Raw genomic sequence first — 20,695 nt, forward strand, 5'->3', positions numbered from 1 at the left:
TAGGACACAATAATTGCTGACTGTCCATTATCTAAAACAATATATACAGTAGCAAGGAAAATCTCAGCCACTTATTGATTAGACATAGTCCTGAAACAAGCTTTGGCAAGAGAGGATCATTGCAGAGACATTGTTGCAATTGCACTGCAGCAAAAATTGGGAGATTCCTGAGTCATAAGATGCATTTGATTATCTTTGGCCAGCCATTCTTTCTTGGCCTGACCTACCTCACAGGATTGCTGTGAGGATAAAGTAGGGAAGAGAAGAGTAATGTATATTTCCTTGAGTTTACAGAATGGGATATAAGTGGAGTTAAGAAATGATTGCTTCGTAACAAATTTGGGCATATTTGAGCAGTGGTTCTCAACCTGTGGGTACCCAGGTGTTTTGGCCATTTTACCAGCTGTTAGAATTTCTGAGAGTTGAAGGCCAAAACATCTGGGGACCACTGGTCTAGAAAGACAAAGGGTGTAGCAGTTTGAGTGCTGGACTAAGTTTCTGGAGACCAGTGTTCAAATCTCCACTCAGCTATGGAAATTCACTGAGTGATTTTTGAGCAAGTTACACTCTTAAAAGAAAACAGAAGCAACCACCCCCAGACAAATCATATGTCAGAAATAAGTCAAATATATGCAATAACAACAACTAAGCAGAACATCTGTGAACTGTCGGGCTAACCTTGGGTTTACTGCATAGAATTTGCTGTGAATGGGAGAAAGAGTTAGTCTTACCTGGATTATTAAAGAGAATTACTTCAAATGTGTGACTGCTCAAGATTGTTGCACCTAAAAAAGAAAGGTTCTTGGCTGGCCGAGCAGCTGGAACAGGCATGAACAAACTTTAGCCCTCCAGATATTTTGGACTTCAACTCCCACAATTCATATCAGCCGGTAGTCTGATAGGAATTGTGAAAGTTGAGATCCAAAACACCTTCACTAGAACCATAGAGTTGGAAGGGATCCAAAGGGCCATCCAGTGCAACCCCATTCTGCCATGCAGAAAGAGATAATCAAAGTCTTTCCAATAGATGACATCCCTCCTCTGTTTAAAAAAACCTTCAGAGAAGGATAATCTGCTACATTCTGAGGTAGCGTATTCCACTTTCAAACAGCTTTTACTATCAGGAAGTTCTTCTTAATGTTTAGGTTGAATCTCTTTTCCTGCAATTTGAATCCATTTTTCCATGTATTCGGCTCTAGAACAGCAGAAAACAACAACAACAATAATAATACCTTATGTATATACCGTCCTATCTCCCTGAAGGGACTCAGGGTGGTGAACAACAAAATCAGCAAACATTCAATGCCATACAACAAACATAAGTAAATAGGCATCCCACCCAAATTCCAAAACAAATACTTATTTATACCAAAAGTAAGAATCATTAAAACAGGTGATACCATATAAAATTTACAATTCCATAATAACCATTGAAAACAACAAAATCAAGTGGGCAGTGTGAGATTTAAAATTTAGGACAAAAATTACAGGTTGGACAATGTGATGAAATTTGGAAAGCTAGGGGTAGTATTGTGGGTTCTTCATTGACTTTGGTAGCAAAAAGGGGAATTGTCTATTCCTCTATTCATGGGTGGGTATAAGACTCATGCAACTTTCTGTTAACTGGATTTCCACTTGTGTAATGCTAGGTAGGGCAATGACATACAGTATTGCCAAATCTTTTGTTTTCCTTTCTTGGCAGCTTCCTTGTGGCTCACACTTTTGGACGACGTATGCTTTACCCAGGCTCTGTATATCTTCTGCAGAAGGCTCTGATGCCCATGTTGCTTCAAGGACAGGCCCGACTAGTCGAGGAGGTGAGTAAATTCCAGACAAGAAGGCCATGGTCTTGACTTCCAGGCTTCATTGCAACTTCTAGAGCAGAAAGAAACAATGTAATTTTTCTTCAGTTACCAGTGAACATTGTCTTTCTCTTTGCAGTGCAATGGGAAAAGGGCAAAGCTGCAGGCTTGTGATGGAAATGAAATTGACACTATGTTCATGGACCGGAGAGGGACATCAGAACCGCATGGCCAGAAACTGGTGAGTTGACCTAACAGTGGGGCTGAGGAATCTACTTCTGGGGCCACTGCCTTTATTTGGTGGTTTGTCAACTTTTTCATGATGTTTTCCCTTCTTAAACTGTTGAAATGCCTCTCCTAAGACTTCCGCCACTAAGACCTTAATTATATATAGTACTAGCTGATATATAACAGTTTGGGTATTACATGAGGGCTCCAGAAGATTAAGGTATGAAACTGGGCTCAGTCACAGAAACCCACTAGCAACTCACACATTCTCAGCCTAAGAGGAAGGCAGTCACAAACGTCTCCAGAACCAATCTTGCTAAGAAATCATCATCATCATCATCCTCAGCCTGAAACCTACAAATATCTGGTTATACTACAGCTGGAATAAACAATACAAAGAAAGGATTCCCTGAAATGCACAGGCAAGAGGCCACTATAGCTAGAAATGTAATCCAATAATATGAACTATAAAACAGTAATTAAACCAAAATATAATCCATGTGTTACCAACACACATACATTCATAGAAAATAAAACTCTATATTCAGAGTTTGTGAGTCCAATGCCCACCAGAGTTCATGTTCCACATGAAGGACTGTATAAGTCACTAATTGTGAGTCCAAATTTAAACATCCAAGTAAGTGAATCCTTTTATGAAATTCAATGTTTTAAACAAGTCCAAGGTTAGTCACCATCCACGACCAGTTTTGTCTATGTAGTCTTCCTCAGGTGATAGTTGTGCAGGTATGGAGAACCTAAAGTAGTCAATTCCGTTCTTCAAGTATTTAATTTCAATGTGTCATTATCAATGACGGAGTGGACCTACAGGGAATACAGCCCTCTTGCCTATACTACAGCTGGACAATATCGAGCATTGACATGTGAAAAATGTGGTCAGCAAAGAATATATCCAAAGGGTCAGAAAAATTTTGAAGAGCAAATTAAATGATGGAAATACGGATTGAGGCTATCAACACCTTGGCCATCTTTGTCATCAGATACATGGCTGGAATTATGAACTGGACGCAAGCAGAGCTGGATGATCTGGCCAGAAAACAAAAAAAAATGTTAACATTGCACCCACATAGTGATGTCAACAGACTTTACCTGCCCAGGAAATCAGGAGGCAGAGGGCTTCTGCAAGTGAAAGAAACAGTAGAAGAAGACACATGCACTGGCAGATTATGTGAAAGACAGTCAAAAATCAACATTGATGGAAGTCAACTGTGGAGAATTTCTTAAAATGCAAAAGACAAAGAGTGAATGCCATAAAAATACAGTGTAGAGCAGAAGAGAAAACTGGTAAAAGAAGGCTCTCCATGGACAGTTCCTGGGAAAAACTAAGAGCAAAATTGACAAGGAAAAAACATGGATGTGGCGTACAAGTGGAACTTCGAAAAAAGACTGAGGGCCTGATTCTTGCAGCTCAAGAGCAAGCAATTAGAACAAATGCCATCAAAGCCAGAATTGAGAAGTCCAAGTGTAGACTCTGCAAGGAAGCAGATGAAACGATGGATCATATACTCAGCTGCTGCAAGAAGATCATGCAGATGGACTACAAGCAGAGGCATAATATTGTTGCTCAGATGATCACTTGGAACTTGTGCCACAAATCCCATCTGCCTGTGACAAAGAACTGGTGGGATCACAAGCCTCAAGAGGTTACAGAAAATGAACACGTAAAACTACTCTGGGACTTCCGAATTCAGACTGACACTTTTAGAGCACAATACTTCTGACCTCATGGAAAAAAACAAAGTATGGATTGTCGATGTTGCAATCCCAGGTGACAGCAGAATTGGCGAGAAACAACTGGAAAAGCTGACGCGATACAAGGATTTACAGATGCAAAAACTGGCACAAGGCAGTCAAGGTGGTCCCAGTGGTGATTGGCACACTGGTTGTAGTACCTAAAGACCTTGGCCAACACTTAAAAACAATCAGCACTGACAAAATCACCATCTGTCAGTTGCAAAAGGCCACCCTACTCGGATCTACAAGCATTATTTGCCAATACATCACACAGTCTTAGACACTTGGGAAGTGTCCAACGTGTGATCCAATACAACAGCCAGCATAGTGATCTTGTTTGCTGTGTACTAATCTTGTTCTGTATCAAATCATAATAATGCTTTATTTATAGCCTGCCTGTCTTCCCGGAGGGACTCAGGGCGGCTAACAACAAAATAAAACACAGTGGTAAACATTCAATGCTGTGGATAACATATAACAAATCAAACACAAATCCCTGTGACCATCTCTGACATTGGGTCACTTGCCAGTTAAGATAAAATATGTCAGTATCTCTACTCCCACCTGTTTAACTGACCATGCCAACCTCCAGCTCCTGAGAACTTTTCAGATGTTGAAGCTGGTTCTTATGCTGAAACTTGGTGCCCTTTGGATCTTTGGAATGCCTATCAACCCCAGTCGCCATGGCCAGCAACTAAAGATGATGCAAAGTTGCTCTCCCAAATGTCTGGGGAGTACTCAATTTCTCTATACTCAAAACTAACACCATCCGTTGCTCCTCTTTCAAGCTACTCACTCATCTACGTGACATTTCCAATTGCCTGAGGCTACCAGGCTGTTTGGTTGAATACAGGGTTGCTTTTCAAAGAAGTAGACAATTCTCCCTAATTTACTGAAACAATTCCCCCTCATCACTTGTCTCTTGAGTTTCCTCCGCCATGCCTTGCTCTACTTCCAGAATGAAACTCAAGATAGATTGTCTAAGGCAGATCAAGTTAACCTAGATTTAAATCTTCCAAAGCTCAGTGGACAACCCGAGACTGAACTTACTTTGTTTTTATTAAAATATTTATAAATCACCTTTCTCTGACCTGATAGTACCTTGATTAGCATAAGGAGAACACTGGATAATCCCCAAGTGCATTTCTGTGCGCTCCTTGGGAAAATGGGTGGTGCAGTAACATGATAATAGACTTATAGTTACTAGAGAAATGGAAGGAGTGTAGTTTAGCTAGAAGGTCAATGTTCACTCCACACAGTGGAAGGAAATACACTACACGATGATTGCTGTGAATGTGTCCGTGTGTGTATCCTAGCACTTAGAAAAATGAAACATTTTGGCCAGCACAGCATAACTTCTCAGAGCCTCAATCATAGTACCAAAAAGTTAACAAATCTGTCCATCAGAAGGAAACAAAAGATCATTTGAAGTCTTATTTGTTATGCAGTCAGATTACTACCAGCTTTTGATGTGATCAGTTTACTGTATTTGTTTCTCTAGGTCGTCTGCTGTGAAGGAAATGCAGGCTTCTATGAAGTTGGCTGCCTGACTACCCCCTTAGATGGTACAAGTCATTTCCCTGTTTTAATCTTTAAATGTTTTTCTGGTAATTGAAAATATCACTGGCACATTCCACTGTACTGTTTTCTTGGTGAAATGTTTCTTTGGATTCATCAAAGATTCATCATTCATCTCCCTACTTATGAATGTTGGTTTGCTACTATTTTTTGTTGTTATTTATCATCAAGTTGACCTCAGAAAAGTTGCTTCTGGTATGAGAGAATTGACCAACTGCAAGGACGTTGCCAAGGGAACTCCCAGATGTTTGATGTTTTCTCATTCTTGTGGGAGGCTTCTCTCATGTCCCCACATGGGGAGCTGGAGCTGATAGGGGGAGCTCACCCTCTTTCCCCAGATTCGAACTACCAATCTGTTGGTCAGCAGTCCTGCCGGCACAATCTCAGGATAGCCTAATGAATTAAAAACTACCAAAATCCTGGTCATCAATTCAGCTAAGGTCTTACACCTGTAGTGCAGATTTTCTCTTTTCCTATTAGTTTCCATTTTATTGTCCAGCAAGTCGCCTGATCTTGCAAAACAACCCAAGTACCATACAACAGTCTAAGTTGAGTCATCTTCGCTTCTAGGGAGAATTCAAGATTAATTTGCTAGGATTTAAAAAGAAAGCATGAATTTTCAAAAAGTGAAAATGTGAAAGCTGTCTAAAACAGGACTTTTCAAAAACCAAACATTTTCAAAAGGTGAAAATTTGAAAGCTGTGGCTCAACTAACAATTTTCAAATGGTAAAAATGTAAACTCTATCCCTATCAAGGATTTTCAACAAGGCCTGCAGGGAAGCTTCCCCACCGTTGGTGTCTTATGATTTATCTGGAAATCAGCCAGGATATGGAGTACTTAGTCATTAATGTATCCCACTATCAAGCTATGACCTGTGATGGGGCCCAATAATATAGTCACCACTAGTACTTTTTCTGGTGAGTGAGTTATGCTCCCTTACCCCCTACCTGGATACAAACATAGTCATCCATCTGGCTACCCCTCTTTGATCTGAGATGAAAAAGCATTGGAGGCAGTACTATAAGAACAAGTCATCCCCTTTGCAGACAAAAAGAGAGGACCTTGCCAGGCAGCAAATAAAAATTACATGGTTCTGCAAAGTCAGTTACTGTGGATGTTTCCAATATTTTGTAGTAGTATAGTGGAAACAGTTCACAACAGGAGTCTGGACAATGCAAGTATTGTTGAATTGAGGCTAGCAGCATTCTTCATAATTGACTATCCCGGCTACAGCTAATGGGAGTTACAGTTCCAGTTTCATCTAGAGAACTGCACTTTATGCCTTAGGCTTGTAAAGTCAGAGCACAATTTTTTTAAAAATGCACAGGTTTCTTGATATCTTGTCTTTTCCCTGTCATGCTTCACAAAGCTTTGTTGCAGCCCAAATAGTGTGCATCTACACCAGGCATGGGCAAACTTTGGCCCTCTCATGTTTTTTGTAACTCCCACAATGCCTATTAGTTGCTGATCCTGACATGCCCGATCAACACTGTCAAATTATTTAACCATTTCTTTTTCCTATCAGAACTGGGTGAAATGATGGAAAATGCATCCATTTGGCTAGATCATTCAGCCCTTTTCCCCTGTCCCTTCTCTTCCAACTCTTCTTTCTCTCTTCTCTCTTGCAGCTGGATATTCTGTGCTAGGATGGAATCACCCCGGATTTGCAGGCAGCACAGTAAGTTTATACCAAGAGTCTAAATTATATTAGTTGGGGGACATCTGGTAGAAGTCATCAGGGAGAGCCAAAGGCAGGTTATCTCTCAGCAGAGGTGATGGAATAGCTTTTCTTACTCTTTCCCCCCTGCTGCCTTGTAATCTCATGGAATGGCTGTTGACTAGGTAACATAGAGCCTATCACCATTTCTTTCCCAATGCTGAAGATGTGTCACCTATCTTGATGGCCTCTCACCCATGTGGTACAAACTGATAAGCAATCTGGCTACCAGTATTTAAAAAAACTCTATAATCAGGACAGTAAATAAAGAACAACACTCAAAAATCAGGGGAATTCCAGACAGGAGACAATCAGGGCCAGCCAACACCTCCCAACATAGGCTTACCCAGACAGGAAGCAACCAGGCTTTAAAGCTGCAGGGCTATTCAATGCTAATCAAGCTGGCCAACTGCAGCATTTATTTATTTATTTATTTATTTATTTGCGACATTTGCAGCATTCACACTTGCCTCCAACAGACAAGAGTTCTTTCTTCCAACCCTGGACTTTCAACATATATATATAAACCCCACTTGCCTAGTGTCCAATATACTTCACAGCCTCTGAGCATGCCTGCCATAGATGTGGGTGAAACTTCAGGAGAAAATGCTTCTGGAACATGGCCATACAGCCCAGAAAACTCACAACAACCCAGTCCTAGTAGGATTATTTAGTTAGAGCTATAATAGAATTATATTTGTCTTTCTAGTTTGGTTATTTTTCTCTTAGTAATCTATTATACTTTAGATTGATGGTCAGACCCTCATGGTGGGGAAAGCAGTTAACTAGTATTCAGTGTTCAGTTTAGTATGGTGCATTAGACTTAGTATTAGGTTAGATTTATTTAAACTAGTTTTATATATCGTATTTCATCACTGCATGATCGTCACACACCCCTGCCTTTTTGGGTTCCAAAATGGTCCTCCCCCCTTTTACTTGTGTAATTGTCTCAGGTAAACAAAACAAAAACAAACTAAGCTCTCCTCAAAGCAGTTTAAACAAACGCCAAGTTGTCCCTGCTTCCTCCTTTATCTCAGAGGCAGCACAGTTTTTTAAAAACAGAAACCAACAAACACAAAGCACCTTTTTATTTCATTGCACAATAGTCGCACTCTCCTTTTATTCCAACCAAAACAAGATAAGAAGTGTGACTATTATGCAATACAACATGGTGAAGCCGTAGTTAGGAACTCTTTGGCAATGCAAGTTGCTTGCAGAGTTACCAGAGGTAAGTCCAATATATACAAACAGCCAAAGTTTCCAAAACAATGCTGCACAATGCCAAAGGGAAATGGTCAGGTTAAAATGAAGCAGAATAGGAGTAGGATAATATAAATGAGAAAGTAAAGCAATAAAGATATCGAAGCTCAGTTAAATGGCTCCCACCAGGCTGGCATGATCTTGGATGAAATACAGTATATTATTATATAAGTTTTTGAATTTTTCTTTCTTTTTTTATGTTTCCTTTTCCCATTTGCTCTTTTTCTTAAATTTTTATCATGTTTTATATTCTTTCATTATTCAATGAAAGAATACAAAATCTTGATTCAGAAGATTTTTGCCCTCAGCTGTGCTTTTGCACATGAATTCCACTGTTTGACCATATGTCCGAAATGATTTCACATGAAGGTGACCATATGTTCAAAAAATTCATACAACGTCTAATTCCCTCATCTTCTCCCAAGTGTCTTTGTTCCTGTTCTTTTTTATGCACTAACCACTTTCTCCTTCCTGCCCCAGGGAGTTCCACTGCCACAGAATGAGGCCAATGCCATGGATGTAGTAATGCAGTATGCCATCCACCACCTGGGCTTCCTTCCTGAGAACATTATCATCTATGCCTGGTCCATTGGGGGCTTTACAGGTAGCAAACAAGGCTGCGGTGTCAAATGATGCCAGTGGGGAATGGTGGTTTCGAATGCAGTGCTGGGATTTGGAGATCCAGGTTGAATTTTCCACTAAGACATGAAACTGATTAGGTGATCCTAAATGACAGAATTGGAAGAGACCACAAGGGTCATCTAGTCCAACCCCCTTGCAATGACCTTACGCCAATCATTCTTTTTGACTGATATATTTTACAGCAGTGGTTCTCAACCTGTGGGTCCCCCAGATGTTTTTGCCTTCAACTCCCAGAAATCCTAACAGCTAATCAACTGGCTGGAATTTCTGACAGTTGTAGGCCAAAACAGCTAGGGACCCACAGTTGAGAACCACATTGGGGGGTGGGGCATGTATATTGTCTTGATCATCGAAGTAGCCATGTATATTGCCTTAAGCAACCTATCAGAGTTGCTCACAATAACTTCTCCTTCATCTTGTATTTTTTTCTCTCTCTCTGCAGCCACTTGGGCAGCCATGTCATACCCAGACATCAGAGCCCTTATCCTGGATGCCTCCTTCGATGACCTCGTTCCTCTTGCCCTCAAGGTCATGCCGGAAAGCTGGAGTAAGGGGAAAGAAAAAAAATGTGTATCCCTTTAATGATCAAATGGTTTCATGCATTCTTTTTTAAAATATATATATTTAAAGAATTTTTACCTTGCTCTTCAACCACAAAGGCACTCAGAGCGGCTTACAAATTATTGATTTGCCCTCAGGCTTACAATCTACATAAGATAAATAAGCTGTAATATTTATTTAAATAAAAAAAATTAATTTATTGTGTCCCATGGGATGAACCAAACCATTGAAAAGTTAATAATTTATATATAGTTTGAAATATTCAAATTAATTCTGAGTCATGATATAAATAAGTATTATAACAGACATGTGAGATGATTGAAATGTATCCATTGTAAGATTTAAAACAGTGACTTTCTGTTAACAATAACTGTACAGTAGTCCATTCACTTTTGCTGAGGTTAGTGGTGCAGGACCCATAAAAGTGGGAAAACTGCATATTTATTTATTCGTGTGTGTGTGTGTGTATGTGTGTTAGGAGTGACTTCAGAAACTGTAAGTCGCTTCTGGTGTGAGTGAATTGGCTGTCTGCAAGGGCATTGCCCATATGTTCAATGTTTTTACCATCCTTGTGGGAGGCTTCTCTCATGTCCCCACATGGGGAACTGGAGTTGACAGAGGGAGCCAATCTGTGCTCTCCCCAGATTTGAACTGGCAACCTTCAGGTCAGCAGTCCTGCCAGCAGAAGGGTTTAACCCATTTCGCCACTGGGGTCTCCTAAAACTGCATATTAAAAAAACAGTTTTATTTACCTTCGAGAACACCTCTTTAAATCTCTAAATCCTTCAGCATGACAGTGAGGTCAGCTTCTTTCCTGTTGTGTCATTATGTTGATGATGGGGTTGCATGTTCTTCACATTCCTTATTATCCCAGAGTTCATTCCATGGTCTGCTTTAGCCAGACAAGAACATCAGACAGCAGATTTCAACAATTTTCTTTTAGCTACAGTGGAAAGATGTGTGGTGTTTAAGAACCACAAAGCAGATACAAAGAGACACATCTCATAGTCCTTTAATTATTTTCTCTTTATTCCCATGTTACCTCTCTACCCGTAAATGCCTCTTGCATCATATAAATAAGGTCTACATTACAAAAGTTCACAAACTTTCAGTGAACTTTGGTTTAAGACAGATGGTTCCATTTGGCTCCCATTATCTAAACATTCTGCCAGTACCAACTACTTGGTACTTTCTGTATTTCAGCAGGAAGACACACACACAGCAGGGTCACCGTGGGCTCTTCCAGACAGGCCCAATCCCTGGATCTGGCCCAGGTTTTTTTGTTTATCCTAGATTTTCTAGCAGTGTGGACTCATAATCCAATTTAAAGCAGAAAACCTGGGATCAGATCCTGGGTTATATGGCTTACCTGGAAGGGCCCTAAGTTCATTCTTTCTGGGGTATACGAAAGTGGGGAGACAAATCATCCTGTTCAACCAAGTAGCCACAAAGACTGTACTCCAAGTTCCCTCCAGTTTGCCCTGCTATCCTTCGCATCCTTGTATTTCTAAACCAGACCAGACAAAATCCTCCAATATTGCCGTCTACACATTTACAACTTGGCTGCCTCATCCAGGTCAGCTGATGAGCCAAACAAGCCCTGGAAAAACTCTTGTCCTAATTGACCAGTTGATGTTTACTACTTTCTCCTAAAGGCCAGGCTTTTCCCCAGCTTGGTTTTTCAGCACTTAACTGGAAAACAAAAGCATTCTCTTACCGAGACTGAAAAGAGTGATTCTTCTCATGATATGTGAATTCATTAGGAGTATGCCCACAGTGGAAATGAGAGCTTAATAATGTAACATCTTCCTTCTGCAGGAGGGCTGGTCACCCGAACAGTGAGACAGCATCTGAACCTGAACAATGGAGAGCAGCTTTGCAGGTATGAAGCCAAGAGAGTTAAGAACCAGAATGGAGTAATGATTTGGAGACCAGTGTCCTAATCCTGCTCAATCATGGTTTACCCACTGAGCATTTTTCATTCTTGCTTTAAAGCAATGGTGTCTGTCCAACCATTGGTCCTCCAGGTGTTTTGGACTTCACCTCCCAGAACTCCTGAGCATTGGTCAAGCAGGCCAGGGCTTCTGGGAGCTGAAGTCCAAAACACCCAAAGACCACTGCCTAAGAGGAAGGCAAAGGACCCCCACTCTGAACAAATCTAGTTAAGAAAAGCCTACGATGGCTTCAATTTAGGTGTTCATAATCCAGCAAGGTCTTGAAAGTTCACATTAACAAATAGTATTAGGAAAGTTATAAGAGACTAGATGACAGAGGCAAGAATAAATAGAAAATCAGGAACATGTCATTTTTTAAAAAAGAAAGCTGCAAGGAGAAGTATGTAATGGATAAATTACCATATTTACTCAAGTATAATGTGCCATCAATTGCAATGTGCACCTCAATTTTGAAGTTGTGCATTGTAAAAGAAAATATTTGTTGTCAAATGTAATGCACGGCTTCCCCTTGCATGTCAGGTGTTCTGCTGCTAACCTTGGAACAACCGACAGGCAATGGGAAGCCATGCACCTCCATCAGCCCAGGCTGGCAAACTGACCAGCCTGGAGCAGATGTACATGCAGCGACTTCCCAACTCAGACCTCATTCTGGAGACTTTCAAAACAGACATGGAGGTCTTGAAGGCCTTGTGGGGCTGGTGATTTTATGAGCTTCAGCCTGACAGAGGGGAAGAGGTGGGTTCATGTGCGCAATTCTAACAATACAATCAAATGTAATGCAATGCACCCCTCAGTTTTGGCTATGTTATTTAGTCAAAAAAGGTGAGCATTAGATTTGAGTAAATATGGTATTATTGTTATTGTGTTGTTGTTATTTGCATTAGCAAAATTGACATTAGTTTCCTTTGTATAACAGTGAAAATTAGATGTGGAACATGACTGAATCACTTTTTGACTACAAAAATACCCCCACATCAAGAACCTCAAGAATCCCTTTGCGGAGTTTTAACAATTCTGTTGTGGGGAGCTCCTCAACCCAAAGCACACAGACAAACTCATGCGCACACATTCAAATAGCCCTGCATAGCTCTGTAAGTACCCTCTGGGCATCAGAGTAAACCAACTCTGGGTCTACTTAGTATGGGAAATGCCCTTGACCACAGGCAGGCTTCACTCTTTGAGATTTGCCACTGCTGTACTTGATTCTAAACTGAATAGACTGTTATAAACTGTTCAGATTAAATACCTCCTTCTATTCTAGAAGTCCTCCCACCTCTGCTTATTCCAGTTCTAGCAGATCGGTGGGCAATAGGTGACATGCAGCTCTCAGCTACTCTGGCCAACTAAACTATAATGAACTATAATGAGTTTTCAGTCTGAAACATTGCAGACTCCAAATTATGCCCCCTTCCAAATGTAAGCTGGGTGTACTGAGAAAATTGCCAGGCTGCATGTGCATTTGAAAAGCAGGTTTGAACACTTTTCCCAGTTGCTTTTGCAAATATGGCAGCCTTTTCGCTTTTTTGGTTGAAAACCAGTCCATACCTCCTGGAGAGAGAAAATGAGCATTCCTCTTGGCAAAATTATTTCTAATTAAACTCATTCAGCCACATTTGGACAATAATATCTCTATTTATTCAGCCAAGATACGTGTGTGTGTTTTGCCACTACCTCCAGCCGCCTAGCAGAATTAAACAAGGAGTATTCTAATTAACTTGAATTTCTTTGTTTCGATGAAATGGTAAACCATATGGTTACCAGCTTCAGACCAATCCAGGATCATAAATCATTATTTGAAGCAGTACGTCCTGGGGTTTAGTGCCAAGATGCCCCATATATACCCAAATCCATGGATGTACAAGTCCCATTAGGTATAATGATGTAGTAATATATTGATGTAATAATATACTGTTCCTTAGATGAAATAGCAAAAGCAACGGGTTTTTTATTTTAAGAAATATTTTCAACCCATGGATGGTTGTAGCTATGGATACGGAGGGCCATTTTGATTTGTTCTAAAACCAATAAATGTTACTTCCAAGTTCTGGAAATTGTAATTTAATTGTGACTTGTTCATGTGTCAATGAGAGAAAGATGCAGACCTCTCTCAAAGTAATAGGGAGAACATTCAAACTAGACAGAGGTCTACCTGCAGTAGATATTTACTCTTTTCCATTGAGGAACTCTTATGCAGCCTAAATATGATTCCTACCCATTCTGCCATGCAGAACCTCATGGATGTAAATGTGCTTTCCTTTAACAGTAGCTTTCCAGAACAAACATGTGGCTTAACATTGTCTCCTTTCCAGATACCAGGGCCCTGTCTTGCTGGTGCGCAGAACCAAAGATGAAATCATCACTACTACGTGAGTTAACTATCATTTGAGAAAAAAATATTTTGATTGCCCAGCTTACATTGCAAAGAGCATCTGTTCATCTAGAACAGATGCTCTTTGCAATGTAAGCTGGGCAATGTCTTAAAAATGAGGTTATTTGAATAAAAAGACTGTCTTTTCTATTGTTGTGTGTTAGTGCAGGAATCCCATGGAAATGCTTGTGTCTGTGATAGATTGATGTGGTAATGCGATTTTAACTCTCTCCTCTCCTGTTTTTCAAGTGTTCCTGAAGATATAATGTCCAATAGAGGAAATGACTTGCTTCTGAAGTTGTTACAGCATAGGTGAGTGAATTATCAATAATAAGCATTGCTTCAAGATATTTATGATTCATTTCTCTATCATCCAATTCTTTATTAGGCAAAATATATACAAATCTTTAAAAATAGCTGTTTGGAAAGATTTAAAAACCTAATCAAACATCAGCATCAGACAGAAGTTTAAAATAAATACAGTAGTCCTCCGTATCCACAGATTCATCTTTGTATCCTCAAAGAATCATGGAAATAAACCCCAGCAGATACCAAGGGTCCTCTCTAAATAAAACCAGAAAGTAACAACAAAATCAGAGTGTAACATTAACCACTTAGAGCACAACTGGGAGCTATGAATCTTTCTAGATGTTGATGGATGGTAAGCCCCAGGCTTCAAAAGTGAGAAATGTTGGTTTGGGAAAATTGATCAAAAGTCATGGAAACTGGGATGCAGCTAGATTAATCTAATGGATTTTTGAGATGCTGTTTGGAAACGGGACAGAACAGAGTAAGACAAACAGAAGGAGGTATTAGCCTTGGAGGTTAATGTTGTGCTCAGATTCAGTCACGGGGTGCTGTTTCTTCACTCTCTATGATGAAGAGCCATCGGAACTTCCTCCTTCCACCTTCCTTTCGGTCACTGCATTTCTGGTCTTGTTATTTGTGGTGTCGTAAAATACCTCCCCTGCAATTTGTAGTACCTAATTCCTCTACTTACAGCATATAAACTGTTTTTCAACTGCTTAGGTAAACAGTAAGCTGGGCTTGAGGTCCACTCACCCCGACCGGACTTTGAACTGGCCACCTTTCGGTTGGTACATCTTATTACTGCTGATGATTTACCAGCTGTGCTACAGCCCAGCCCATGAAGTGGGCAGCCCAACCCAGCTTATGAAATTCTGTCAATTCAAACCTCATTTGTTAAAATGATGACAGAAGACTCTCAGAATCTGTGTTAACAAGTTTTTCCTTCATCTAGGTATCCCAAAGTTATGGGCGAAGAGGGTGTGAGGGTTGTACGGCAATGGCTAGAAGCTTCTACACCCATGGAAGAAGGTAATTTGCAAAAAATAAGGCCTCATGTCTATCTCAGTCATGATAGCAATTATAATTATGGTAATGTGTTCTTTTTTAAACAATGTTCTGTAATTTTAGCATTTCCTGATGATAAATAAGAAAGAGGGTCCTTAGGAAACTGTCACATTGGTGCATAACACATACTGTAACACTAGTTAACAACCCAGTCTCATGAGGACCTTCCTACGCAGTTCCTTTTTGGTTTTCAGACAACTACATTCCTGCACTTTATCCTCCATTCATTTAATTACTAACTCATTTTGGCTTTAGGCAATATCATCCCTTCTACTCTGTCCACCAAAGGCATGTCCTTAGGCACTTCACTCCATGTGCCTGAGGAAGTAAACTTAGTCTATGAAAGCTCATGTTACCAATTTCATCATTTCAGTTAGTTTCTAGAGTTCAGCAAGATTCCTTTGCATGGGAGGTGAGACTTGGGACTATTGAACCAAAGCCAATAGTGCATGTGGTAAAACTATAAAGGATGAAATTGTAGCAATTCTTCCAAAATGAGCCAGAATGCAGTACAGTGGCAGGTATGCCTGAGGTAGCTTTCCCATGGCTACAAGGACAATATATAATGACCAGCATCCTGGGGACCTATGACATATGGAGACCTATGTGGTGTTATGTACACAGAGTGCAAACTGCCCTCCATAGCTACAGGTTTGACTTTTGTGGATTTGATTATTCACAAGTTTGATTATATGGATCCTATTGCACACTGCAGTTGTGCAATGGGTATCACACATGTGCATTTATTAGAGAAGAGATCCATATAAAGTTTACTACAAGTGATGTCAAGTACAGAAATTGCATAATGTTAGCAGAATATATCTCTGCTGATGGGTTTTTACATTTCACAGCAATGTAGGATCTCCATTTACCTCAGTCTATGGGACACATGCTCACATTAAATGTTTATTCCCTCAGCCTCTGTTTATAGCCGCTATGAAGTAGAAGATGACTGGTGCCTGTCAGTACTGAAGTCATACAAAGCTGAAGATGGAGGCCAATTTCCCTGGAGTGTTGGTGAGCACTGGGATAAAGAGGGAAAACAAAAGCAGGAGGGTACTGGGATTTAGCCACTGGAATGAAAATAGGTTGTACAATTATGAGAAGTTAGGTTTTGGCTAGGAAAAGACAACTTTAAAGAATTATTACTTCTTACCATTAGGCAGAACACCTTTGTTTGATACACCAAAGCCTTTGAGCAAAGGGAGCAGCAGAAACACTTGGATGAGACCTGATTTGTAGATTTAAGGGTGACTGGGGTGCTGATTTATTCCATGCTGCCAATGACCGATGGGAATAGCACATCCAGAAAACTATCATTGGACACTCCTGTTATTATAGTTGTGTGCTGCCAAGTTGTTTCTGACTTATGGCAACCCTCAGGTGAAACCATCACAGGGTTTCCTGGGGCTAAACGGGTGTGACTTGTACAAGGTCACCCAGTATGTTTTCATGACTGAGCAGGAAATTGAGCCCTGGTCTCCAGACTTGTGGTTAAATGTTCAAATCACTACACCCACACTATAGAGGAGATAAATACTGGTAAAGAGGCATCAGGATCCTATCCCTTGTGTCTTGCTGCCTGTCACTTTGATCTTTCCTAAACCAACCCTTCCCTTTCTTTGTTCAAACCAGGTGAGGATATGACATCTGAAGGGCGACGGCAGCTTGCACTATTCTTAGTAAGTTCTTTTTGCTTGTGAGAGCTCACAAATTCTACATACATTTACATGCATGTGTATCTCATGTATATCTCATTTTCTGGTATTTTTATTGTTGGGTTAGTGACATTAATCAGAATCGTGTATTTCCTTTTACTTAATATTACTTTACATTTAGTTAGCTAAGTTGCAGAAGCACTAAGAAACTCTGCTTGTGAACTGTAAAGACACCAGCAAGACTTCCTAATGCACTTTGGGACTAATGTGTATTGGTGCATGATGTCTGTTGGACATTTTGCTGGTTCTACTACATAGTAATGTAACAGTAGCCCTCTACTGGTTAAGAATGCTACAGAATTGCCCAATTTTAATTCCCACAGATGTACACCCACTTACAAAGATGTAATACTGTAACAGGATTCTAGCCAATATTTTTAAAACGTGTGTGTATATGTGTGCATATACACACAAAGTCTCTGCATTCTCTAATCAGTGCTTTGATATATGTGTTAACTACAGAAGCATCCTAAAGAAAAGAAAATACCTTCGCTGTTTGAGAATATTCTCACTCCAGGCCATTCGCATCATGCATTGTGATGCCAATGGTGTTGCCAAGCACTAGATAGATGCTTCCATCCCTTATTAATTAAGCCTCCCTGAAAGAAAGTACTCAGTAAGCCAAGATCATTGATTACTTCCTTCATCATTGCAACATCAAGTAGTACATGTGTGATGGAGCAATCACATCTGAGTCCTGTGATAACCTTCTTAACTCAGTATGTAGATAAGAAGCTTTCCTATCAAAGAGTCAAACCATTGGTCAGTCTAGATTAGCATTGTTTGTTCTAATGGGCAGCATCTCTCTAGGCCAACAAACGAGAGGTTCACTTCCACAGATTGTAAAAGCTGAAGTTTTGAATAGCAAGTCCCAGAACCTCCGAGCAAGCACAACTACTAGCTGGAATGTTCTGGGAGTTGTAGTTTAAAATAGCAACATTTCCAAAGTCTATTTTCTAAGGCTTCTTTTTCAATCCCAGATCTTGGAGAAATTACCTTTATTATTCTTGCTGGTTGGCGAATTTGAGGCGAGCGGGGATTCACCCCTAAAAGGAAATTTTCTCAAGCTCTTGCTAATCCCAGTGGCATGACTTTGAATGGCCTGCAAAGGTTTTCTCCAAGGGCACACTGAAGGTGGCACAGTCCAAAGAGAAGAACACTTCGAAAAGCAATTCCCTGCATGCCTTTATTATGCTGTGCCCAGAGAACTCTAGCTGGAAACCTTTTGGGTCTTTTACACTAGTATAATCAAGAGTTCCATTCATGTAACCTCTTCCTTCTGGTACCGTGTAATGTAACCACAACCTCCTTGTTTAGTACATTTGCCAAGCTCTGTTAACTGCCACCAGATTGTCCAGGCAAGATTCCACCACCTGACCCACATAATTGGGGAGAGGGCCGGAAGGCTCCCTTCTACCCCTTGTCTTTGCCTTCCAAAATGAGACTGCCACGTTTGTGCACTGGTTGAGCATGGTAAGGAAGCTTCAAATAGGATGCCAGCCCTTGACTACCTGCACAGGATGGAGAGTAGGCATCCTCTACTATTAAACTGTGCATTACCCTCTCTTCAGTTCATGCTGTAAACCCAGTGGCTGAATATATAGTATAAATCAGCAGTGCAATAATTTTTCCATCAGCAAAATGCAGGAATGCCTGCTTTCTACTGTATCCAGCTTCCCACCATGCTCCAAGCCCATCATCCCATTCTTGTAAAAAAGTTTATATCTTAGGAATCATTTTAATTTGCAACCCTTTAATTTTGCATTTTATCTTCACAGGCCCGGAAGCACCTCCAAAACTTTGAGGCGACACACTGTACTCCGCTCCCTCCGCAGGACTTTCACCTCCCGTGGAGCTTATAGCATCCCCTTTCCCAGGACACTCATGGCTTCCTATATCGGTGTCTTCCTTGCTCAGCTGCCGAGTGCATTGGCTGTCCCTGCGTGTGTGTGTCTAAATGTCCAACTGTCACTGCTATCCTCCCATCCACATGCTGTAAATCTGCCTCCTCTCCCCTGTAATATTTATCCTCTAAACCGCCAAGCCCTTGCACCATTGTCAAGGGTTCACAATAAAGATGGTATTTTTTATACTTGCTGACTTTTTTTTCTTCCCATCTCATTACATATTTTAGAAAGAGTGTGTTCTGCTACCAGCTATAGATGATTTCATCTTGTGATTTCACTACAATGGGTGTGACATATCTATCCTTTTTTGATAGTTGTAGGAGGAGACATTTTCTAACTATATTCCTGACAATTTGCTTGTAATTATTTTCTTGGGCTTTAATCTATTTCATTATTATTTATTTATTATTATTTCCAATATTTCTACCTCGCCCTTCTCCCCGAGGGGACTCAAAATCCTTGCCCTTTATCCTGATGTTTTACAGAAAACCTGGAATCTTCAGCATAAGGCCTGTCCAAGTTAGTGATCAACATAACTAATTGGTGAAAGGATGAGCCAGTTTGAACCTTTTAGGGTTTTTTGTTTTTGTTTTTAAAGAAGGTATATGTATACAGATGCTTGCATGGCAGTATATCAGTATTAGCACACATTTATTCACATGCATGATGGAGATTATCCAAAAAATATGGAGTGTCCAAAGTCATGTTGCCAAAAATAATTCCAAGGTCTGGAAATGTGGAATGCCCTCTAACAGCAAGGTACGTTCACCAGGAGGAAATGTGTGGCCAGTTATGGTGATTTCACTACAAAGAGTGTGACGTATCTGGTGTTAACATGGTCACTATATGCATTGGTACCTCTAGGGTTGGTGTAGTAGCTCATGGTGTCAGTCTTACAGACTTCCTTCTATATCACGATACCACAATATTGTAGCAAAAATACCAGAATCTTCAAGCATCCTTACCTTCCATTTCCTCCCGCTTCTTGGGATGGCGCACAAATTCAATACTCAAACTAAAGTGTTACTAAAATATCGTGAAGAGTCTGTATCATAAGTATGACGATATAACAAAAAAATTTACTTTTTCGTCATGTAATTGTGCAGAGGGGGGAGTGGGGCTTCCCCTTTCAGTCTGAGGCCTCGCCATCCTCCTCAGGGCCCTTTGGGGGAACCAACCCCAGCTCTTTTGGGGGGAGAAGCAGCACCCGTAACAAAAAACCTGAAGCAATTTACAAGACTTACATAACTCTTTTGAATGTCATAGGTCAGTGTTTTGAGTTTTAAGTTCTTTGTGTGGACAGCCCTCATGTTTCTTAATATCGGGTCGTATGTACAAATCTTACAAAATAGATACAACAAACACACAAACAAAATTTTGCACAACCCTAGTGTGTGCATATACACACAATAGGTGTCCCTTACCCCTGATGCGGCCCACAAGAGAGCAGGGAAAGAACTAGAAATTCAAAATGTATAGTTAGCCCATTCAGCAGCAGGAAATGTGTATCTCAGCAATGAGAACTGCAAAGCAATTCACAAATCAAGTACACCGCACAGAAGCATGTGCTTTGGCATGCAGTGAGAAAAACACAAGTGACTGTTGCCAAAGTTTAAAATCATTTCGGTTCCAGGGGAAGCAATCAAGTGTTTGCAGGAAGGAGGAGAAAAACTTGTAAAACAAAATCTGGGGGTATTAAAGGAAAAGGACTTGAAGCAGGGAAACATTTTGTGTAAATGTGTGGGAAAGAGGCGAGCTCATCTGAGTGTACTTGGTTTCCAAACCTTAGATTATTTTGGTTGCCTTTCTCCAGACATGTTCCAGCTTGTCA

At 40.4% G+C, this 20,695-nt stretch overlaps 1 protein-coding gene across 2 annotated transcripts in view; it reads left to right on the forward strand.

The window, feature by feature from the left end:
* Positions 1–19,049, forward strand: part of abhd16a (abhydrolase domain containing 16A, phospholipase) — a 40,555-nt gene extending 21,506 nt beyond the window's left edge. For both annotated transcript variants that reach the window (XM_003228157.4, XM_062969515.1), the window contains 13 exons: positions 1,703–1,817; positions 1,942–2,043; positions 5,284–5,347; positions 6,991–7,040; positions 8,820–8,943; positions 9,424–9,528; positions 11,361–11,424; positions 13,807–13,863; positions 14,115–14,177; positions 15,127–15,203; positions 16,158–16,256; positions 16,875–16,921; positions 18,736–19,049. In XM_003228157.4, the coding sequence (XP_003228205.2) occupies positions 1,703–1,817; positions 1,942–2,043; positions 5,284–5,347; positions 6,991–7,040; positions 8,820–8,943; positions 9,424–9,528; positions 11,361–11,424; positions 13,807–13,863; positions 14,115–14,177; positions 15,127–15,203; positions 16,158–16,256; positions 16,875–16,921; positions 18,736–18,819 (1,051 nt within the window). In that variant the 3' untranslated portion in view covers positions 18,820–19,049. The remainder of the gene's footprint in view (positions 1–1,702; positions 1,818–1,941; positions 2,044–5,283; positions 5,348–6,990; positions 7,041–8,819; positions 8,944–9,423; positions 9,529–11,360; positions 11,425–13,806; positions 13,864–14,114; positions 14,178–15,126; positions 15,204–16,157; positions 16,257–16,874; positions 16,922–18,735) is intronic.
* The last annotated feature ends 1,646 nt before the right edge of the window (positions 19,050–20,695 follow it).

Source organism: Anolis carolinensis, chromosome 2 (assembly GCF_035594765.1).
Source record: "Anolis carolinensis isolate JA03-04 chromosome 2, rAnoCar3.1.pri, whole genome shotgun sequence".
NCBI lineage: Eukaryota > Metazoa > Chordata > Lepidosauria > Squamata > Dactyloidae > Anolis > Anolis carolinensis.